The 23,044-nt window shown below is 40.8% G+C and overlaps 1 protein-coding gene and 1 pseudogene across 2 annotated transcripts; both read right to left on the reverse strand.

Annotated features, from left to right (window-relative positions):
- Positions 1-952: 952 nt before the first annotated feature.
- Positions 953-22,249, reverse strand: glsl (glutaminase like). The gene is made up of 21 exons (XM_084018402.1): positions 22,114-22,249; positions 18,959-19,059; positions 13,142-13,191; positions 12,159-12,267; positions 11,204-11,333; positions 11,056-11,122; positions 10,461-10,573; positions 9,065-9,194; positions 8,360-8,427; positions 7,682-7,845; positions 7,174-7,232; positions 7,060-7,104; positions 6,524-6,582; positions 5,250-5,316; positions 5,122-5,172; positions 4,795-4,971; positions 4,268-4,399; positions 3,697-3,789; positions 3,541-3,602; positions 2,377-2,517; positions 953-2,058 (listed from the first exon to the last, which is right to left on the reverse strand). Exons 1-21 carry the CDS (start codon positions 22,161-22,163, stop codon positions 1,980-1,982), a joined length of 1,947 nt encoding a protein of 648 aa, XP_083874528.1. The 5' UTR covers positions 22,164-22,249; the 3' UTR covers positions 953-1,979.
- Positions 15,064-16,571, reverse strand: LOC311018793 (E3 ubiquitin-protein ligase TRIM39-like; annotated as a pseudogene). Its single transcript has one exon. The product of its transcript is annotated as an E3 ubiquitin-protein ligase TRIM39-like (transcript).
- Positions 22,250-23,044: the final 795 nt, after the last annotated feature.

The raw sequence follows: 23,044 nt of genomic DNA on the forward strand, positions 1-23,044 counted from the left end.
GTTATGCATTCAACATTTAACAGTATTGAATAAAATGAGTGTAATCAGTAAGATGAAGTAACAGATTTAAAATGGTGCTACAATTTAATTACTAATACAACCCAGTAAAATACTCTATTATGGTAAAAGTACTAATAACACAAAATAAAAATACTCCATGACAGTTAAAGAACTACCACTACTACAAAGTTAAAATACTATATTACAATAAAATTACTATTACCACACAGTAAGCTACTAGTAAAAGTACAAACAGCACACGGTAAAAATACTTGTAACACTGTGGTATTTCTATGGTTACTTAAAGATATGAGTACTTGTTCCATCACTGATTGTGTCATTTAGTGTTCATGTATGTTATGCATATGTTCATTGGCCCCTTCTTCTTCTTCTTCTGTGGTTCCTATATTGACGATCAACCTTCAGAGTGTTACAATGTCGTTCCTTGAAAATATATCTGACATGTGTGACACATGAATGTCAACGTCTCTGTAGAGCCTCACATGTTTCATTATTTTTTAGCTGTTTCTGTGTTTGACACTGGGAACTAATCAACTTCCCTTTTACTTAATTTGTTCATCTTGTTGTGTATTACATCTCTCCATAAAGTACTTTTGTTAACTTAATTGTTCAATATAATAAGCTTTCATTTCATTATCAATGAGTCTGCTTAGTATTTTCTTAATTAATCATTTACTCTATGAAATAGCAGAAAGTATCGCTGTCTTCCAAAATCAACAGCGATGTCTTCAAATTACTTGATTTGCCCAAAGATGAACATTTCTGGCATGTTTCCTTGAAAAATGACTAAAAACGATAAACAGATTATAAAATGTGATAATATATTACTAATAGTCGTAGCTTTCTGACTGAATTACTGAAATAAAAGAATGAATCTGCTGTTAATGATGATGTTATACCTTTATTGTGAAGGTACAAACCTAACGTCCGGCACGTGTGTGATTTCAGCTTGACTCGGAGTCCTGCCTCTCAGAAGATGATTGGTTCAGAACACTTAGTCTTATGAATATTCACGATGAGGTCACAAATTAACACGAGGAGAAGTTTCACCATCAAAAACCAAACTCAGACTCAAACTCACAGAAAAGTCAGAATAAAATGTATGCGAGACATTTACAGTTACATCTAAATGTCACGTTGGCTGGTGGAGTTTTTATGCCAGCAGATGCAAATATAAGTCATCAGATCTTAAGTAAAAGTACATAAAACACAGTGTAGAAATACCGTTTCAAGTAAAAGTCATGCATTCAACATTTCACTTACTTAAGTAAAAGTAGAAAAGGTATTTTCATCAAAATATATTAAAGTACCAATAGTAAAAGGACTCTTTATGTATAATAAAAAATAATAACAACTCATCATTTATAACCATTTTATATACTGCTGGTAGTTTAATCTCATACATCATCATTTATGGGCTCCATTTTTCTGGGCGCTTCCTAGTTGGACTAGTTGGACCACAGGAGGCGAAGGAGCAGCAGCTGTTCCCCTCACTGCTTGGGGCAGCGACCCACTCCCAACCCAGAGGAAGCAGCCCACCACTCAGACTGGGAGGTATGACACCCTCAATTGATGCTTTTATTGTCACTGTATTTTTGGGGATAATAACTTATTTTAAAAAGAAAGAACAGTCGGTGAGTCGACTGAGAGAAACATCAGGCACTAAAGACTCTGATTCCAGAGCAATCATTAAAATGATTTACAAATGCAGTATGAATCCATCAATATGACTAGACCAATATCCATCCATCCATTCTCTTTCTACACCATGGTATTAATACTTCTACTGCAGTAAAATATCTGAGTACTTCTTCCACCACTGAAGACGTACTCCAATATTTTCAGTTATATATCTCATTTATTTATGTTTTCTGAATCAAGCCTTCTTCGTTTGCATCTGGCCATGTTTCAGCTTGTATTCCTCAGATAACTTTGGTCTAACAGGTCAAAGGTCAAATTCACATGAATCCCTGCAGCAGTTGGACTGCTGCTTCCCTGTTGTACCTCCGGGCCTCCTGCAGAGGAGAGCTCCCCCACCTGGTGGAAAGACAAAACTACATCACACACTGCCTCTTCCAATGGTGGATGGAAAGACACTTCCTTAGATGCATGGAAAACACATTCCTATCAGCAGATAACCAGTCAATAACACTGTTTCACCAGGTGTTGATGGTTACATTTCATAAAGGTGATTGTGCTGCTGCTCATGGAAAAGGACCCAAAAGGCGTTCAGTAATTCGTTAAGATTATTATTATTATTATTATTATTATTATTATTATTATTATTATTATTATTATTGTATGCGTGTAATGAGAGTTCAACAGCTGACGGCTGATGGCTACAGACGCTCTCACCTGTCTTTGAGGGCAGGGTTCGCCCCAGTGTTCTGCAGCAGGAAGCGGATGACCTCTGTGTGACCTTCGGCGGCCGCCACGTGCAGAGCTGACCTACCGTCGTAGTCGACGGCGTTCACCTCCACTCCAGACAGGAAGTACCTGCAGACAACCACAGAAGAAGAGACATGTCTGACAGGCAGCTCCTTCAACCATTAAGAGAAAAGAACACATTCATTCAGGGTGAGCTACGTTGATCAAATCACTTCAACCACAGCAGGAACTGGAACATGAACAAATATGAATATTACTAGTTTTGCTCCGTAGTCTCTCTTGATGACAAAACAGAACACATTTTTTACTTTACACTTATTTTATTCAGTATTATTATTTACCATATTTATTTATTATTCAATATTTTATTTTGTCATTGTTACTATTATTATAATGATTTATAAATTTGACCTTGAATGGATGTGTGTATCAGATGTTATTATTGAATACGCTACAGGTCTTCTGTTGTTTTTGTTATTTTTATTTATATTTTTACTTATTGTTTTTGTTTGTTTATTGTTGTCTCACATGTAGACAGTGTTTTACAAACTTGTTAAAAAAGGCTGAAAAAGAAAATCAATCTGTCTTTAAACTCACTTGTCCATTTTGTAATTTTTTATTTGTATTTCTATGCATAATCCAATACTGATGTGTTATTGTAGTTTTATAAATTACAATTTTCATCTAGAAATATAATTTAATTGTACAATAAAATAGGCATTAATTAATTAATTACTTTCAGATATTTTAATGAGCAAAACAATCTTTCTACACTGTGGTATGAGTACTTTTACTGCAGTTGAATATGTGAATAGTTCTTACTACAGCTTGCTGGGTGGTTACCTTTGAAGGCTCAAGCTGTACGACTACAGTGCAGTACTTTCTATTGACAACATTAGCTTCTATCTGTTGGTTGGAGGAATCATGTTGATGTTTGATTCCCAGTTAAACATGGTTGTTCTTTTAACTTCTGTGTCACCAGGGGTTGAAGGTACTTCTGCACACTAACCGATGTACTGTACTTCAACCTCATGGTGGCACTAGAGGAAAAGTCAGAGCATCCCCAAAGTCTGCAGAATGCATCGTCTGATTCCACTCATCATGTTGTGATGTGAAAATGCAGCGTGTTACCTCCTCAGGGCCTGGACGTCTCCTTTAAAAGCCGCCAGCAGGATGTTCATAATCTGGTATCCCTGCAGAGGAGAGGAGGGCTGTTATTCTTATGATTCGTTTATTTATTTTAACACTGATCCTGAAAGAGAGACGGGGAAAATGAAGTGAACGAACCTCAGATTCAGCCTTCCACTGCCTGTAGGCCAGAATCTGTCTGAACGGAGTCCTGATGTCAAAACTGTGCAGCTGAAATGAGGAAATCAGCTCCTGCCAACACAAACAATATCTTAATGTCACTGAAGGACCGAAAACTGCATCATCTGTCTTCATCAGAGCTTTAACACTGTATAATACAACTAAAGCAGTCCTCCATATCCATATATCCATATATATCTGTTGTCTATGATCTGGATGTAAAATACATTTTTTTTTCTGTAGATTTCTTACTTAACTGATTTAATTAAAAAGAAAACGATCTTTAATGGAGCCAAAGGTTTTTACAGAAGGGATTTTGGACATCTCTCCATAAATCAAAAACTATTCTCCATGTTTTCAGTAAAAAACATGTTGTAAATAGCAGGCGATGGAATGATTCAGAATATGGATACAAATCTAACTGGATGTTTGGTGGATATACAGTAAGTGTTACTGAAGTAGTGATTTCTGGCTCCAGTCTGAGAAAAAGAGAGTCGGTCTCCTCTATGAAAGTGCTTCGCACCATGACCCTTGACCTGATAACAGTTACCTGGCAGAAATGGACGGCCCTCCAGGGGTTTCCACAGGCGTCGGTCTCCGGAGAGAATGCCATCAGACCCAGGACACCAGGAACCACCGCCAGCAGGGAACCATGGCTGCTGGACACGGCTGGTACCGACGTCTGCAACCACAGGTCTCATTTGAACTTTTTAAGATTTAAAAGCTACTATGAGTCTATTCAAATGCTAGAATACAAGAAATAGGATCATACTCTGAATCTGCAACAGGAATGTTTTAAATTATATTTTTGATAGGAATCTGACGTACTGCCTGCCTGGTCTCTTAAGCTCTAATTTATATAATTTACTACATTTTTGTCTATTATTGTTAGTTTATGTTAAATTGCATAATATGCTGACACATGGATGAATATGTAGTCAGTAATACAAAGTGGCTGATACCTTATGATGCCTCACGTTGAGTTCTGTCATATTTCTCACACTGTTTAAACGAGTGTTTCACAGACAGTCAGTTGAGAAAAAAGAGTATTTTCTATTGAAAGACTATTGAAAAGACCTTGTACTGGAAGGTGGTGGAGTAATCCTTCATCCCTGCCACCTGCATCATAGACAGCATACTCCGCGTTGCCGCCGGCGACAGCACCTGGTCACCTGACAGCGGACAGAGGCCCCCATTGGCTAACGAGGCGGCCATGGCAGCTCCTGATTCGCAGGTTATCTCTGTTGAGGCGCACTGTCACAGGGGACAAATAGTTGGCTCTCAGACCTCCAGACAGTTGGACCCTCTGGGTTCCACCTAGAACCAGTTACTGTTTATGCGACATGCATCATTATGAGGAAGTATCCTCATCTATTGGGGTGTAAACTGTAAGGCATGTTGTACCTGCAGCATTAGATCCAAACAAGCGTTGACGTCAGCTTTCTCCGGAAAACACTGAAAGACAGGAGGACAGGTCAGAGAGGAGAGGCAGGTCGACTCTGGTGGAAAAGATGTTTCAGAGGAGGATTTACCTTTTTCTCCTGCAGGTAGAAGGACAGAGCATGAAGTCTGACACTGGACTTCCTGCTGCTCTGATAACTAAGCAATCAAATCAACAAGACAAAGAAAAAAGACATAATCCAAATCATGTTTTAAACAGTGGAGACAACCATACTAATGTCTCCCCAGCTGTGTCCGGTACTGCAAATCCTGTATTTGATGTGTCCAATACTGCCAAATTACTTTTTAAAGGGGACCTATATGCTTTTCTGCTTTTTCCCGTTCCTGTGCCTTAAATCCATGCCCATTACTCTCCCCACAGGAACGCTGCTCCTGAACTGCTTCAACGCCTCATTTTGCCTTTTCCTCTGTAATTGATGACGTCACAAAGATACATTTGCATAATATCTGCCCAGCTGTTAGTTTGTCACAGCCTCAAACAGAGCTAGTAAGAGTGGGCTGAGCGTGGAGTCACCATGTTGACTCCATGGACTTCTAAAGGAAGAGAAGCTGAAACAAGTCGCTAAAATGAATTCATCAAGTGTATATTCCTCAGCAGTACAACACCTGTTATCAGGTTATGGTAAGGGGACATTTCTGACAAACACATCAACGGTATACCAATCACAACAGAGTGGGCCAGCTACTGGGCTTTTTGGGAGGGAGGGGCAGGAGGTCAAACAGAGCATTTCAGAGAGAAGGTGAGAAGAGCTGCTGCAGAACAGCCTCATGGGAAAATAAATCAAAGTATGTAAACATGTTCTAGTAAGAAACTGAAATACAAGTTTGGACCAGAAAAGGAGAGAAGTGTCCTCCACCTATTTATTCTGAATATAATATCTACTACATATAGTTTTACCCAAATATTCCTGAATCAAATCATTTCAACATCGATAGCACTGTAAACAATGCTATTAGTTGATCTAATGAGTCTATTCTTGAATCCAACAAAGCCAATCGGAAACGGGGTGATTATGTTGCTTATGTTTGATATTTCAAGACAGTAAAGTTATTTTTCAGATAAACTGCACTCACACAATCATCTTAATTTTAATCTAATGTTTTTTAGATATAATAATAAATATAAATTGTCTCCTACTGACTATGGGTTTTTTACAATGTAAAAAGAATGATATTGTGATTACAGTGTGTTACAGTGTGTGTGATCATTGATGTGCTTTAGTGGAGCTCTATGGAAGAAGATCTGGCTGTGATACACACTGAATACAGCAGGCAGATATACAATATCACCAGATAAAATGTTAGTTTTATAGTATGACAGCAGGTCTGTTTACAGTATTAGTACCTGGTGCAGTTTAAGTTGGCGTGTTCCTTGTTGCAGAGCCTTCGGATGACGTTCAGCACCTACAAACAAACAGTCAGTTTGGAAGTGAAAGTTTGCAGTTTCTACCAGAAGTACTCAGAAAAGTATTAATACCATTGTGAAAATACTAGTCAAATGTTTTCCTATTATATCTGATGTTTCTGGATTCACATGACTGCTGCATTAATGTGCATGTAGCATTTTTTTAACTAGATTAATCTCCAGCCAGGCAGCATATTCTATAAGATCCTCATATATCCTGTGAGAACCTTGTTTCTCCTGTTTTCAGCTTTGTGACGATGCATTTTCCAGCTGATACAAGAGTTTCTTTAGCTTAGAAATAGGAGAAATGTTTCACATCTGGAGATATGTGTTTACCTGGACAGGAAAAACTTACACTATTTACCTCTGAGATGTAGCGGGATAAATAGAAAGTTAAGTACAACGACTTTGAATTTGTCCTTAATTATTTGAGTACTTTCCACCAGTGATTTCTACTTCCTGTCTGCACCACGTACCGAGTCGTACTTCTCCTCCTCTTCAGCAGACAGTCGCCCCGCCAGCTGGAGACACAACGCACAGCATCAGAGGAAGTGATCACCGGAATGATGACTGATGGATGAGATACTTACCTGCAGTAAAGATGTAGTAACAATGGCTCCCATCTCAGTTAGCGGGCTGTGAGGGATTCCTGCAAACAGATATTTGAATCAATCACCCGTGTCCAGAGAACAGGGTTTGGACATAGAGCCGTTCCATGTGACCTGAAAGGTGTGATTATTCAGGTATGATGTAAACCAGGTTAGAGCAGAGTCAGTGATGCCAAGTTCAGCCAGAGTGGAGAGGAGGATTTGGTGGTTGACTGTGTCGAATGCAGCAGATAGGTCGAGGAGAATGAGAACGGAGGAGTGGGACGATATTATTATGTTTTGTTATCTTTAACCTCTGCACTACTTCATGCCTTAAATTCTAATTTTTACTTGCACATGTATTATTTTTCTTGCCTGAGGTCTAACCTTTTTTCATTACCAACAACTGCTAATCTGTATTTGTTGTACACATAACAATAAATAACTGTATTAATATGATTGTGAAAAAAACAAAGAAGAAACCAGATTCAACCAGACGACATTCCTGGACCTGTTTTGGTGAGTGTGAACGGAGAGTCGTGTCTGGAGAACGCCTCCACTCCAACATATCTGTGGACGAGGTCAGAGCCCAGCAGGTCCACCGCCACACCGTACACCAGCGGCCATGACACCTCCCCCAGAACCACAGAGCTGGCCCAGTCCCCTAGAGACAACCTGGCACACAGACAGGCAGGTAGACAGACACACAGACAGACAGACAGACAGACAGACAGACACACAGACACACAGACAGACACACAGACAGACACACAGACAGACAGACACACAGACAGACAGACAGACAGACAGACAGACAGACAGGTGAGTAACAAGCTACAAGTTCTACAGACAGTGATGGAGGAATTATGCAGATATTGTACTGCAGTACCAATACCACACTGTAAAAATGCTCTAGCATCCAAATGAAATACTGAGGTAAAACACTGATTCTTCAAACTTCCTGGAACTTGAGTTAAGGTAGTTTCATTCCACACTGAACACAGGAGGTGGTGGTGCATCAATGCAGCAACAGAGACAGTGAAGAAGAATGTTGGTAGGAAGAGAACCTGGATGTCAAACTAAACTTAAGAAAACAAATCAGCTTTGGCATAAAGACATTCTGTTGTCAAAGCTGAGCGGTGTGATGAGAAGCTGCATAGTTTGACGTTCACTGATGAGCTGGACGTACCTCTGTCCATCCACAGTGCAGATAGAGACGCTCCACTTAGTGCTGTCCATACTCTCCTTGTGCTTCTCCTGCTTCCACAAACAGATAACAGTTCCTTTTACAACACGACATAAAGGGCCAGGTTTTATTCCCCAGCTGCACCATAAATATGCTCCAGCTGTTCTTAATAATAATAAAAACATTCATTCACACAGGAACTAAAGAGTAATTGTAATTCCCAGATTTTCTTTTCTAGCTTTGTACAAAAAGACCGACGGAAGGACACATGGCATTCACTTGAGAGAAGAAGAATGTTCTTTGTAAAATCTTTTAATTGGTGTTTGAGAAGTCCTAAACACAAATCTATCAGTCATTGTTTGAAAATATTCAATCATCTTTTCAGCAACCCACAAATCGCAGAATAAAGACTTTCAATAAAGATTTTCATTGAATGGCATTTCCTTTTAATTTATAAGAGACACAGATGACATCTTTTGTACTTATTGTGTAAAATCCAATTAATCTAATATGCATTTTTTTTTTATAGACGCTTTGTTTAGCCTTTATTCGCAAACCAGAAGTCTTCACACTTCGATCTTTCTGCTAACTTTGTAAAGCCCCACGCTTTTACCTTCAATCTGAACCCTGAACCCTGAAGGACTACTTTTTCCTGCTCACTCTACATTATCCCGCTGATGCTGACCTCTGACCTCCAGGTGGACTCACCTGGACAGACAATAGTTGACGACACCTTGAAAACAACTTCTGAGTTTCTTCGGTGAAGGTGGAAAAATCTGGGATGACAAATCGTCCCTGCAGAGCTTTCAGGATCAGAGAGACGAATCCTGTGATGCACCTACAGCAGAAAGTAAGAACCAGTTTATGTAGTGTTTGTGTTCCTGCAGCCTGGAAAAATGACTCATATTACAAAACTGCATTGTGAATTACAGTTTGAGGGAAACGTAGTTTGGCATGAATTACATTTGATCTTGATCACAAATTAGTTTCAAAGAGTCCATGGAGTACATGTAGGGAGGAGGTCTGTGTGGGAGGAGGTCTGTATGGAAGGAGGTCTGGGTGGGAGGAGGTCTGGGTGGGAGGAGGTCTGTATGGAAGGAGGTCTGGGTGGGAGGAGGTCTGTATGGAAGGAGGTCTGGGTGGGAGGAGGTCTGGGTGGGAGGAGGTCTGTATGGAAGGAGGTCTGGGTGGGAGGAGGTCTGTATGGAAGGAGGTCTGGGTGGGAGGAGGTCTGTATGGAAGGAGGTCTGGGTGGGAGGAGGTCTGGGTGGGAGGAGGTCTGTATGGAAGGAGGTCTGGGTGGGAGGAGGTCTGGGTGCGGGACGGGAACCTGATGTTAGTGTCACATGTGAACAAAGGACTTTTGTTGTCTAAAGATAACCAAGAACTTTTGTGCATCTTTGCTTTGTTTTGTTTCCTTCAGGTCAGTTTGGTTTATGGGGAGATCATTTTGTAGGAGATAGATTGATTCCGAATCAGTATATTTTAATGGTGTATGAGGAAATAAGTGCTTTCATAGGTTTGAGGTGGATATTGTGCATAGCTTTTATCCAATTCAATCATTTGTTTTTCTCTTATTAGCCACAAAAGATATGATCTGAATTGTAGGGATGGAGAAAAACCCAAAAACATAATACCTGCAACTATGACGGTTAGACGGGCATACGAATAAGAAAATTACATACATTTCATTTCACAAGATTTTCTTTTTGTGAATAAAAGTGAGTTAAACCTGTAGTTAATTCTAGCGTGGTCAGAAATTATTCTGGTTTGGCATTCAGACAATGACATGTAGGGGGTCAATTTATTGAAAACTGCCATATGTGAAGTAAATATGCAAATAGCAAGAGTACTTTCTATGTTTTGGATGTAAACCCCAATTATGAGAAATGCCAAATTCTCGGAGGAAGGATTGTGTCTCGGAAGCCAAAATGGACATTACCAAGTCTCGCTCCAAACTCTTATTCATCTTTATTTAGCAATATGGAAGAGGTTGACTTATCATTTCAGAAACCCTAAAGAAATGTGGCAGCGGTCTAAGAGAGGGTCTTGGGGAGGTTTTTCTGAAGATGCATGTAAATCAATTCAAACAAAAAGGAAGGACCTGTGGAAGGCGTTTCTGTCCACTGATCCCTCTGCGTCCTGCAGTTTCCTCAGGTGGAAGAAACACTCTCTGAGGCGAGGGTCCGACCTGTGCAGTCCGGAGCTCCAGATTGCCTGACAGAGAAAACAAACATTATTCTTCAAATATCCAAATAATCATAACACATCCCCAAAAACGACAGCTGGGATCAGCTCCCAGGTCTGGTTGCAGAAGTGGGACACTTTTCGTGACGTGGGACTCTCTGGCTGATTCTTTTTGCTTCAGTGAATCTTTGGCCCCTCCAGTCACTTCCCATTATTGAACTTGATAGCATCTTTCATTAGACCCTTCTTGTCAAGGCAATTAAACTCCATCCTCAACCCTCAGTTACATACACGGACTGTATGTTAACATTTTTAAATCTGTAGTTGAATCTTGGAGGAATCAGGGGACATGTACCCCTCAATATTATTTTATGTGCATTTTTATTTTTCAGGTATTCTGATAAGATACCGGAGTAGTACTCCCTGTAAAGTATTATTTTTTGATTATACATAATAGTATTGTTGTGTGATTCGTGGGATTTCTGCATATATATGTAAATGAATACATGTACCTCAAAGAACTGGTTGATGTTAATTCTTCCATCCGAAGCAAAGCTGTCAAACAGCACATCAGCAGCCCTGAAAGTATAAAGGAGCTACATCAGGAGGGATGAGGGGCGCAGCTGACAACTGATTTCTGTGAGTGACCTGAAGACTTACGCTCTGCGTTTGGATGGACTCTGGGTGGGGAACCAGGGCTGGGAGGGGGGCAAGCCTCTGTCCTCCGGCTGGACCATGGCCTGGGGGAGAGGAGGCTTCAGGCAGCCATTATTGGCTGACACTTGGACCACTGCACATGAAATCATAACGTCACTACTGTTAAAACATCTGTCTGTTTGTTTGCAGTACAGGCTATCAGTCAATCATAGTTGGGTTTAAACTATATAAACGAAAAGAATAAGGAGATGAGAGGCCTTCATCAGGAGCTTTGCTGAAATGTTTTTTCCTTCAGTACTAAAAGAAAAAGCTTTCAACGTGAATCTATTACTATCTGTTTTCCTGGACGGGTGCGGAGAGAAACAGCCAGTCTGCTAAACAACATGGTGCTTTGTTGTTGGACTTCTAGGCTACTCATGGATTGCCAATAACAAACACCATGTTCAAGTAGTTCACAAGTGAACTTGGTACCAGACGGCCAAAGATGCATGATCAACTTTGTGGTCGTATCATCAGATCTGTATGCGTTGATCACTCGAGTAAAGAGAGAAGCAGAGCTGTCAACTGATGGTGGGTTGATGGACAGGCTGGTTGGGGGATGAGATTGCCTGGGGGGGTGCCGGAAAGACCAGGTATACTCAAATGTGTAGTTCAGGTGAACTGGGAACATCTTGCTGAGGTCCCAGAAAACTACTACTTCCCATACCGGGGGAGGCTGCAGATATAGAATCAGAGTGGATCCAAGCCTCCATTGTGGAAGCGACTGCAAGGAGTTGTAGGCTTAAGGTCATTGGTGTCATGGCGACAGTCTAAGGAACAGATCGGTGGATACTAGCTAAGCTGACCGTAACCACGTGGTTTTAATTGTAACTATGACAACAAAGGTCCCGAAGCCTTAACCACAGCATTGTCACATCAGAAAACAGATTATTATGACTTTTGAAGCTCCATGTTGTACCTGCAGGTCCGGGACTGACGAGGCTGACAGGCTTCTGGACCGGGCTCTGGGCTGCAGTCTGGACCTGGTTCTGCATCAGGCTCCTGGGAGCTGGCCGAGGTGTTATATCCTTGAAAGCAACATAAAATCAACACACAGAGATGCAATAATTAAGTTAAGAAGTAACTGAATAAATAAATCCCCATGAACTCTTTTACACACAGTATAGAAGTGTTATAGTGGTGGAGGAAGTATTCAGGTCCTTTATTGCAATTAAAGCATTAATACCACACAACATACAATACTCAGTGAAGTGAAGTGAAGTACTAATGCCACACAGTACAAATGTTCAAGTTAAATGTTCCTTTAGGAGTTGTTCTACTTTTATGCAATCATTAGATTATTATGATTAGGCATGTTACTGTATATTCAATCATCAGATTATTATTCTTATTCAGCATTATATTCTATTATTGGATTATGATGACTCAGCATTAATGTAAAAGCATTTACTCAAACTTTAGTTGGTTGAGCTGGACCTCATTTCGAACTATGAACTAATACTTATTTTCATTATGGATTCATCTGCTGATTATTTTCTCCTTTAATCAGTTGATTGTTTGGTTTGTGAAAATAGTTAGAAATGATGTTACAATGACCCAGAGACCAAAATGACACCTTCACTATGTGAGTTTCGTCCAAACAATAATGAATAAACAATTTATTATTCATTATTGTTCATTATTTAAATGATTACTAATACATTAACATCATTCCCATTATTACTAGTACATTACATAATTGACACATCTGGAACCTGGAGTTTTACAGGAAAAATGACTGTAATCGACTTATTAACTTATTGCGTGCAATAATATTAATTAGTCAAATTTGTATAAAAATAAACGTTTCCTGTTCAGATTGAAGACAAGAGAAGTGTCTGCCGCTCCTCTTTGATCTCTCTTTCATCTCAACCACATGGTTATACAAGTGTGCAGGTCTACCTGGTTCTCAGGGTTCCTCTGCTGGCTCTCGCCTGTCAACCCTCCATCCTCTGTCGACGAAGAGAGGACAATCTCCATCAGTCGCCATTACTTCAATAAAGACTGATGCTTCAGTTTGTGTGTGCTTTCTCTCATGTCAAAGTGAAATTTAAACAAGTTGGAGTCAGATGGTGTCATGTTGTAGATCCTCCATCCAGCCTGTTAACCAAACAATCTGACAATAATACCAGCCAAAACCCAAGACACAAAGTGACCAAGGAGCGATAAATGTTGTTTTATTTTGGTGAGGAACATGTAGTTCTGCCTTCAGAAGTCTGTTGTAAATAGAATGAAACTAGACTCCAACTGTTTCAAGGATGTTTGCATTTGTACCACGAAACATTTAATTCCAGAGCTTTAAAATCCATGCACTGAAAAATAACTTGATGCTCAGAGCTCAGGGAAAAGCTGACATGAAGTTGTTTCTTCGTCGTGTCAAAAACATCTACCGGTATCTGTAAATAAGACTTTCTACAACCTAAAAAGCTTTCAAATCAACCACTATAAATGAAACAGTTACAACAATAGAGAGAGAGAAAGCAACATCAGTTTCTGCTTCATGAAACACGTTAATTTCCATTTAAGACTTAAACTTAATCTAATTTCTAATGAATAATTACACTTTACATCAGTAAACACATGAGTGTTTGAATACGCATTTCAAGTTTATCAGGGTCATGTTCAAATAAACCGCAAATCTGGAACAAGGACTCATGTCAAACAGGTCTGATCCTATTTTTTTTCCCAGATCAGCATCCTAAATGTTTGATTGATGGATAACCTCAATAAATGTACTAATTGGTCCATTCGGAAGAATGATCTTTGACCGTAAACAAGTATTAGTCGAACATATGAGCCAATGTGCAGCTGTTAGCCATGTAAACAACAGACAAAACAAAACACAAACAACAGCTCGTAACAAAAAAAATGGAAGACATATGGACAAACAGGGACAACAGTGAAGTCTTGAAGTTAAATAAAGCAAAAGAACCCAGTAGCCTACTGTTAGCATAAAGGCTAAGTCAATTAAACAAAAGGCTTACCCACTTCAACAAAAAGCTAACCCACTGGTACAGAGGCTAAGCTATTAACATTTGTGTAAAAGGCTAACCCACTAATATTAGCACAAAGGCAAACCCACTTCAACAAAAGCTAAACCAGTAGCGCAAAGGCTAAGTCAGTAAGATAAGCACAATTGCTAACCCACTGCAACAAAAGGCGCATCCTTTAGCATAATGGCTAACCTGGTAAGATTAGCACAAAGGCTAACCCACTTAAACAAAAGGCATATCCTTTAGCATAATGGCTAACCTGGTAACATTAGCACAAAGGCTAACCCACTTCAACAAAAGCTAAGCCAGTAGCACAAAGGCTAAAACAGTAAGATTAGCACAATTGCTAACCCACTGCGACAAAAGGCGTATCCTTTAGCATAATGGCTAACCTGGTAACATTACCACAAAGGCTAACCCACTGCAACAAAAGGCGTAGCCTTTAGCATAATGGCAAACCTGGTAACATTAGCACAAAGGCTAACCCACTTCAACTAAAGGCTAACCCAGTAACATTGGTGCATAGGCTAGGTCAGGACAATTAGCAAAAAGGCTAACCCAGTAACGTTGCACAAGGCAGCCCCAGTGAGCCAAAAATCATAGCTGACCTGAAATCGCTATGGTATTTTCGAGAAAGCTGTTTGCTTATAATTGTGGCATGTAATAGAGTTGTTTATTAATTCTAATATTACTTTAAAAAGCTAAGACATGTTGTAGAACTCCCAGCTGTCGATGTGTGCTAGTGGCGCAGACATCACTTTAGCAACACCTATCGAGTCTAAATAAAAAATGTTTTATACATTATCATCCCAGAAGCTTTTTTATTTGTTGTTATACTATAAATGTCATCGACCTCTTTAAAACAACATCGTCGTCATCATCATCATCATCATCATCATCATCCTTGTCGTTATCGTTGTCATCATCATCATCATCATCATCATCATCTTCTACTTCTGTTGTTCTACAGTCACAGAGACCTTCACTGGTAAAATATTCAGAGGACGTTTATCCACAGTGTAAATCAATGGAAACAGTCTCTCAGTGAAAGTGTGTGTGAAGGTGTGTATGCATGTGTTAGTATCAGGATCAGAGAACGACAGCTTTCCATTGTTCCAGTCCAGATTCACTCGGATCCTCTGGAACTTCTTCTCCTGCACTTGGAGAACAGTGGGTAGATCTGATGGGGAGAGTGCTGAGTATACACCATTATAGAACCCTATTCTCCATATTCCAGACAGTATGCATCTCTTCCTCTGTACAGACTCTGCTAACACACCCAGTGACCAGTATATATTGTCTCCCACATGGACGTCCCAGCTGTGTGTCCCTGAGTTAAAGCCCTCAGAGGCCAGGCCACAGTAGTATTTATCAATCCTCTCTGGATTATCAGGAAGCTGCTGTCGCTCTGCTCGCCTCACGCTGGTCAGGTCTTCAGACAGGCTAAGTTCTGAATTTGCAGTGTTTGGGTCCAGAATCAGAGGAGTGTAGGAGACCACATCCTTCATCTTGTTCCAGATGTTGAAGGTCAGGTTGCCCAGGTGTTTGGCCTGGTCTATCAGAGCTCCTGAGGGTAGCTGTGGATCCTCCAGCAGGGGGTGCTGCTGGACTCGTTCCACTGCAGCCTTGTAGTTGTGCAGGAATGAGATGCCTTCAGCTCTCAGCTCCTCCTCCGTGGCTCGGATTGTGTCAGAAAGAGCTGCTATCTCTCTGCTCAGAATCTCCATCTTCTCTTTCACCATCTGACTCTTCTGCTCCTCTTCCTCCCTCAGTGCAGAGATCCTGGCCTCCTCTTCCTTGTCTAGAAACTGGTGAAGCTTGTTGAACTGCTCCTTTATCTGCCTCTCTGTGTGTCGGGCCTGGAACTTGATGTGTTCACGTATTTGATCAGACTTCACTTTGACTTCAGAAACCTTTAACTTCTCCTTTAAGAGCTCCAGAGTTTCCCCAAGTTCCTTCTTGTGTTGGCGTGCAGCTTCATCAATGGGTTTGAATCTGTGGTTGGTGTGTTTTTCTGAATCTCTGCAGACAAGACACACTAGCTGCTGATGGTCCAGACAGAAGAGTTTGAGTTTCTCAGAGTGCAGACTGCAGAGAGCTCTCTGACCGCATTCTAACAAGAAGGTCTCACACCGGTTCTTTAACACCCGGTTTAAAGGTGGTTCTGACTTTGAAGATGTTATCCTACAAACAGGACACTCACGTGTTTTTTTCTCTGTCCACCAGCTCTGCAGACAGACCCGACAGAAGCTGTGACTACATGACAGGATGATGACAGGATCTTCAGAGTCTTCACGGCACACAGTACAGCAGAGATCTTCCTCTAATCTGGAAGCCATTAAGTCTCCGAGTGAAGCTGAAAACACAGCAGGCAGACGGCTCAGACACAGTTTTGAGTCTTTGGTCTTGTGAATGATCCGTTTGTGGATTCAGCAGGCTGATGTGGCAGTATTCCCTCCTGTAGATGTCCTCTCTTAGTGGAAGTGGAGGTTGTGGTCTGAGACTGAAGCTTATCGTCTGACTTTCAGTGTGTGTGTGTGTGTCATCTTGTTGGGGTAGAATAAGGTTAGGTGGGCATGGTTAAGGGGTGGAGCTTCATCATTCCAGTTTGTCAGGTTAAGTTGCATTGCAAAAAAGCCAATAATGTGTTATGTACTAGAATGGTTATGAAGATAGTGGGGGTTGGGCTCAGCTGCAGGGGAGAGATGGGTGGGGTTGGCTGGTTCTAATGGCTACAGGTGTCACAGGTGTTGGCAGGGCCGCCGGTAGCCATTTGGGTGCCCCAGATTCAAATCTAATGTTTAGAATACATTATATTTTACATGTACATTCATACTAGAAAGAAAAACCCAGTGAATAGGCTGCAACAAGACCTTAAATTCCTTGATGCAAACACGATAATCCATGATAGATTCATTTGCAATTAATAGCCTACAAACCTAGATCAAAAAAGACAAAATTTAAATTGTCTTCTAAATAATTAACCAATGGTAGTTATGAATCGATTTCACTTGCAGATGTTGACATTACCCTTATCCTGACAAAGTTTTTAGCTAGTTATCAATCTCTGAACCTGGTTAATTTGTCATGTCAGTGGTTAATTAGTGGAATAACCTCAGGAAGTGACAGAGGGAGATCATCTTCCTGTGATGAACAAGATGAATTTCAATCTCAAATTTGTGTATTTTAAGCTCAACCATGATGTTTGTCCTAAACATCACAAAGTGGATTTGTTGCCAAAACATAACTGCAACCGTTTCACAGCAGCGACGTACTGTCAAATGATCAGGGTGGCATGATTAAACTTTTCAACAGTAAAGCATTAAAAAAAATAGAACTCACTGAACTAGATGAGCATTGGTGCAGAAGAGTTACTTGCTATTGTGTACAAATCACATTCTCAGCCACTCTGAAAAATAGATTGAGAGCCCTGTCGCAGCTCTGTGGTGATGACTGTGCAGCAACTTAATTTAGACACCAGTGTACTCTACAGACCACTAATCACAGGGTGTTACACACACACACACACGCACTGTGTGAGGTCACGAGAGGCTGTGTCCTTGAGGGGAGCTATATTCCCCAGAGATGGCTGCAATCGCTGACTGCTATGGCTCCACCTGGTGGTGGAATTCGGAACACCTCAACACACCAACACACCTGGGGCTGATCAGGGACTAATTGACTAATTGAAGGGCTTTTGAGGGTTAGAGACCCAGGGAGTGCAAAGGTGTGTTGGAGGAGACAGGCTCCATGTTGAATCGTCTGGAGAGGACAGGCCAAGAGGGTGTCCTGTACTGAGTACTTACCGGAACACTGGAGTACCCACCTGTTAGAATTGGCTTTTACTTTGTTCATTTTAGATTTGTACTTTTTCACTGAACTCTAAATAAATCACTGGTTGTGCTCATAAGAACAGTGTGACATTTTAACCTGATAAGCAGGAACCTGTTGAATCTTCAAGGCCCTCTTTGATCTGACAGTTAGGTTTGCTAGACTAGATACACGCCTGAAGGACAACACTCATATGTAACAGAGTTAGAAATAACACATACATGTTTCATATTACATTTCCGTAAGTTCACATCAGAGATAACTGACCAGTAAGACTCGGTTGCGGGAAAGTCCAACCTCTGTACGGGGCAGTCCCAGCCCAAGAAGATAAAATGTGACCAGCACCCAGAAACAGGGCTTGCTCTGACTGAGATCCTGGGAGCTCTGCCATTCTGAGCCCAGGCCTGCCATACTTTACCTGTTACCTGAATAAATAATATATCTGTGAACTGAAGAGTTTTCCGGTTTATCCTTGGGCTTCCAACAAAAGAACATGGGGTTAATATACCCGATATACACTGTTTATGGAGGGGATAGGTACCTGAGTCTGGATTTCACAGTTGAAGGTCTGAGGAGACATTTAACTTTTGACCACTAAAGAGCAGTCGAAACCTATTCCCCAAGAACATTATTAAATCCTTATATCCTAACTTGTGTCCTTGCACTGCTTGAGCTGTCCCTCTGAGATCCGTGTAGCCTCTCATGACATCACAGCACACACACGCACACACAGACACACACACACACACACACAAACACAGGCACACACTCGTACGCACAGACACACGCACACACAGACACACACACACACACACAAACACAGACACACACTCGTACGCACAAACACACACGCACAGACACGCATGCACGCACGCACACACACGCACAAACAAACCTTTCATGTCTGGGTCTTTATTGGGCTCCAGCAGTTTGTTGCCATCCAGACCGCCATAACGTTTCCTCCACTTGCGTCTTAGAGAAGGAGTTCTCTGGAAACTAGACACGACAAGAACAAGTTAGAAAACTTCATTTCTACACTTTAAATAAACGTCTTCTGTCAGTTTGTCAACAACAAAAGCATTTAAATAAGAACTGAAATAAATACAGTTTTTGCCCAATGCTTAAACACTAAAAGTGGTTGCTATGCCCAAAGCATCACAACCTCTAACTTTGGTGACTATGTCCTAAACAAAAGCACCAAACACTACACGTTTTTAAATAAGACACATCTCTATTTAAAAAACAACTCAAGTTGGAAAAGCACACAGACTCACACACATGAAAACATTTCAAATCTCATTAGACCAGTCAGTCTCAGCCACAGCACTACAAATACACCTGATGTGAGCTCAGCTCCTTTGTGCCAACTTTGGAAACATGGAGGCAGAAAGAGGAAGAGGGAGAGGAAGAGCAGGAGGAGGAGGAGGAGGAGGAGGAGGAGGAGGAGGAGGAAGGGGAGCAGGCAACAGGAGACAAATATGTGATGAGGGCCACTTTGGTGGAGCATGTAATAAATATGTAATAAATCATGGCCTCACAATGAGGGAGGTCGGGCAGAGGGTCCAGCCAAACCAAGGCGCTACTCAGATGCCTGTTATTAGAACTTTCAGACACGTTTCACACTAAACTGAACCAAAGAGATTACAGTTTTACACATTGTTCAAACACACAGTAGAATACATTGCTGTATTACTGCAGGTCTATGGGTCTAAAGTAAACAAAATGTATGTTTCATTTCCTACAGAACCAGACGACCTGCACAGGTGGATTATGGCAGATTATGTTCAGTGATGAACAGGAGGCCCTGATCGTGAAATGAGAGAGCAGATCTCATTACGGTATTGTGTGTAAATGTATATGTGATAGTGTGTTTTCAACAACACTATATTCACTGTATCATCTGCATTGTTCTGTCTTTCCTGGAGCTTGATGCTGCTCCACAGCAACACAAGTTCATTCCCATAGATGAGGCTGGGTTAAAACTGGCAGAAACCAGACATTGTTGGGCAAAGGGCCAGCATGTCCCGGTCAGCGTGGGAGATATCACCTTGTGTGCCTCCATCAGTGTACAGGGAGTCCTGCATCACCACTCCATGTTCGGTCCCTACAACACAGCCCTCATTATTCACTTTCTGGACTCACTTCATGACACAGTGGTCCAGGACGGCCCAGAGCAGCCCCACTCTGTTGTCATCTGGGATAATCAGTCAGCTTCCATCAGCGGCTCTGGTCCGGGACTGGTTCACCAACCATAAGAGATTTACTGCACTCAACTTGCCACCATACACCCAGTTTTGAATCCAATTGAGGAGTTCCTTTCAGCATGGAAAGTTTATGACCGTCAGCCACATGCCCGCATGCCTCTTCTACAAGCCATGAAGGGACATGCGGCGACATTGAGGTGAGGTCCATACAGGGTTGGATACGGCATGCACGGCCATATTCCCCCCGTTGCCTGGCAATGGAGGACATTACCTGTGATGCTGATGAGGTGATGTGGCCAAAAGCCTACAGGAGACAGGATCCATAGCCTGAATGTCTTCCAATCATTCTCTGACAACACTATGTTTTTGTGCTTTTTTGTTTTTTTTACATTTGCAAAAACCAAAAGTGCTGAATACAGCTGTGTGTTGCATAAAGCACATCTGTGTGTTGTTGCTGCTCAGAAAGAGTCATTCAAAGGTGCATGTGTTTAACGTTTTGATGCTAAAAACAGTTTTGAAATGAGATTATTAGGTTTTGTTTAAAGAGATTCATTTCACCGTATAAGTTTATCTTCATGTGCTGTGTCTTACTCGGCCTGTGTGTTGAGTTATACACAGTGAGCCAAAGTCTGCAACATGTATGTAAGCATTCAGCAAAAACTGTAAATAACAAAATGAAAAATTATAGTTGAAAAAATATATATATAAATTGCAAAAACTCAAATGACAAGGTGGTATTATCCCAAATGAAAAGTCTAGCACCCTTACTACTTCTTACAACTATTACTACTAATACTACTACTGCTACTACTAAGTATAATTTTAAGGCAAGTAAATATTTTTATTGATAATTAATCCGCAGGCGTATTTCACAGTGAATTATAAATTGTATATCTATGAAATGTCAGAAAATTGAATACATTTGTCTATGCAGGGTGAAATTAGTTTTGTTTTGATATGCTTATGAGAGGTATCGCAGGTCCTTCCTTCCTGCTGCTGTCAGACTCTACAATAAGCACTGCTCCCAATAGACCTCATTCTGCACTCTATACTTTATTGTAAATTGTATATAGAAACAAAATTCACTGCTGGTAATTTTTTGTACAATATCATGTTTATATGTATATAACAAGTCTACTCTATTTCTATTCTATTTTTTACATTTTTTATAATTTATATTGTTAATTTTTGCTAACGTTATTATTACTATTGTGTTCTTTGTAACATACTGTCCTTTGGCTGCTGTGGCAAACAAATGTCCCCCGTTGAGGGACAATAAAGGAATTATGATTATGATTCTGAATCTGATTATGTTTACATATGTTATTTTCAGTGTAAAAAGTCGATACAGTGGTTAAAGTATATATATATATATATATATATATATATATATATACTGTATATATAATGGTGTATAATGAGTTTAATTACTTTGTTGATTAAATTTCGTGTTAATAATCTGCAAAGTAACTAATGTTGTCTCCCCTCTGCTTGTGAGTTTAGTTGCTGAGACTGATGGAGATTAAAATCTGCAACCAGTTGAACGCCGTCCCTGCAGCCTCATACAACCACCAGTAACCTGAACTGGGAGCAGACATTTCAGCCCAGGTGAGGTTTAAACAGCAGGACTAGACTCTAAGGCAGCAGCTGTCCTTTCTGTTCATGCCCTCTAAATGCTGCCACGTCTCAGCCTGTCCGTCACCAACACAGCAGGAATGTGAGCCTGGACTGATTCCAGCTTCATGGCAGCTTCAGTACATGGAAATTCTGAGTTTTGTTGAAGAAGTGACTCCCTCACAGGTTGGAGTAAAACAACAAATAAACCGGATCACTAAATCTTTCTCACCACAGGTAAGAGCCATCTTCTGCCTCCTGGTTTGGACTGTTCAGCTCCATTGAAGCCGTCAGGTGTGTTACTCCAGTTATTCCCTGTTTTCATGAAGGACGAGTGAAGCAGCTGCCTCCCTCAGTGAGTGTGTCTGCAGGCTATAAACTAACTTTAATGAATGGGATGGTTTGGAGAGGAGGGGAAACCAGTCAGCGCCTGAAGACACTCCCAGCTGCCACCCACACTTAAAGAGTAACTAAACCCCAGATTTTGGCCGAAGTGCCTCCGCCAGGAAATTCAAAAAATGTGTCTAGAAGTTGACAAACAGTGTCAACATGTGGGGGTGGTGACGGGCCCATTCACATCTATTGTTGGCTCATTTTCTATAACAAATGTAGCACTATAATCACATTACAGGCCTTTTGTGCTTTAAACGTTGATCTTTTCAAAGACCAAATTAAATTCCTTGCGATGCTGCCCCCTGCCTGTCCTGTTTCACTTGAAATACATCAGCATACGGAAGAAAGATATTAGCTGGGAAATTACGTTTCAGCTTCAGTTAGTCAGTTTTACTCATTAAGTGGCTGGATAGTTCGCTAGCTAGACTGCTAATTTCATGCTACAACACAGACCATAAAGTAGGGCATGAACTGCTGGGCTTGGTCTAAGTCAGAGGTGGCAAAAGTACTCATATTCTGTACTTAAGTAGAAGTACAGATACATGTGTAAAAAAATACTCTGGTAAAAGTAGAAGTACTGATTCAACTCCTTTACTCAAGTAAAAGTAAGAAAGTACAGGCTCCGAAATGTACTTTCAATGTAAAAGTAAAAAGCAAAAAATAATTTTTGAACGCCAGCAGCTTGTGGTTTTTCGGTTGACACAGGACACAGCGCATGAGTCCTTTTTGGAGCCGAAAACAATGAATAGCTCTTTTAAATAGGGCCATGG

This window comes from Eutrigla gurnardus (assembly GCF_963514095.1).
Source record: "Eutrigla gurnardus genome assembly, chromosome: 9".
NCBI lineage: Eukaryota > Metazoa > Chordata > Actinopteri > Perciformes > Triglidae > Eutrigla > Eutrigla gurnardus.

Coding starts and splice junctions, on each gene's coding strand:
- glsl (XM_084018402.1), bottom strand. CDS start 22,163: ATGGAGCTGAACAGTCCAAACCAGGAGGCAGAAGATGGCTCTTACCTG. Junction 3,790..4,267: donor GGGCCGTCCATTTCTGCCAG/GTAACTGTTATC, acceptor TTGTGTTGGCAG/GAGCTGATTTCCTCATTTCA. Junction 2,059..2,376: donor AACCCTGCCCTCAAAGACAG/GTGAGAGCGTCT, acceptor TCTTTCCACCAG/GTGGGGGAGCTCTCCTCTGC.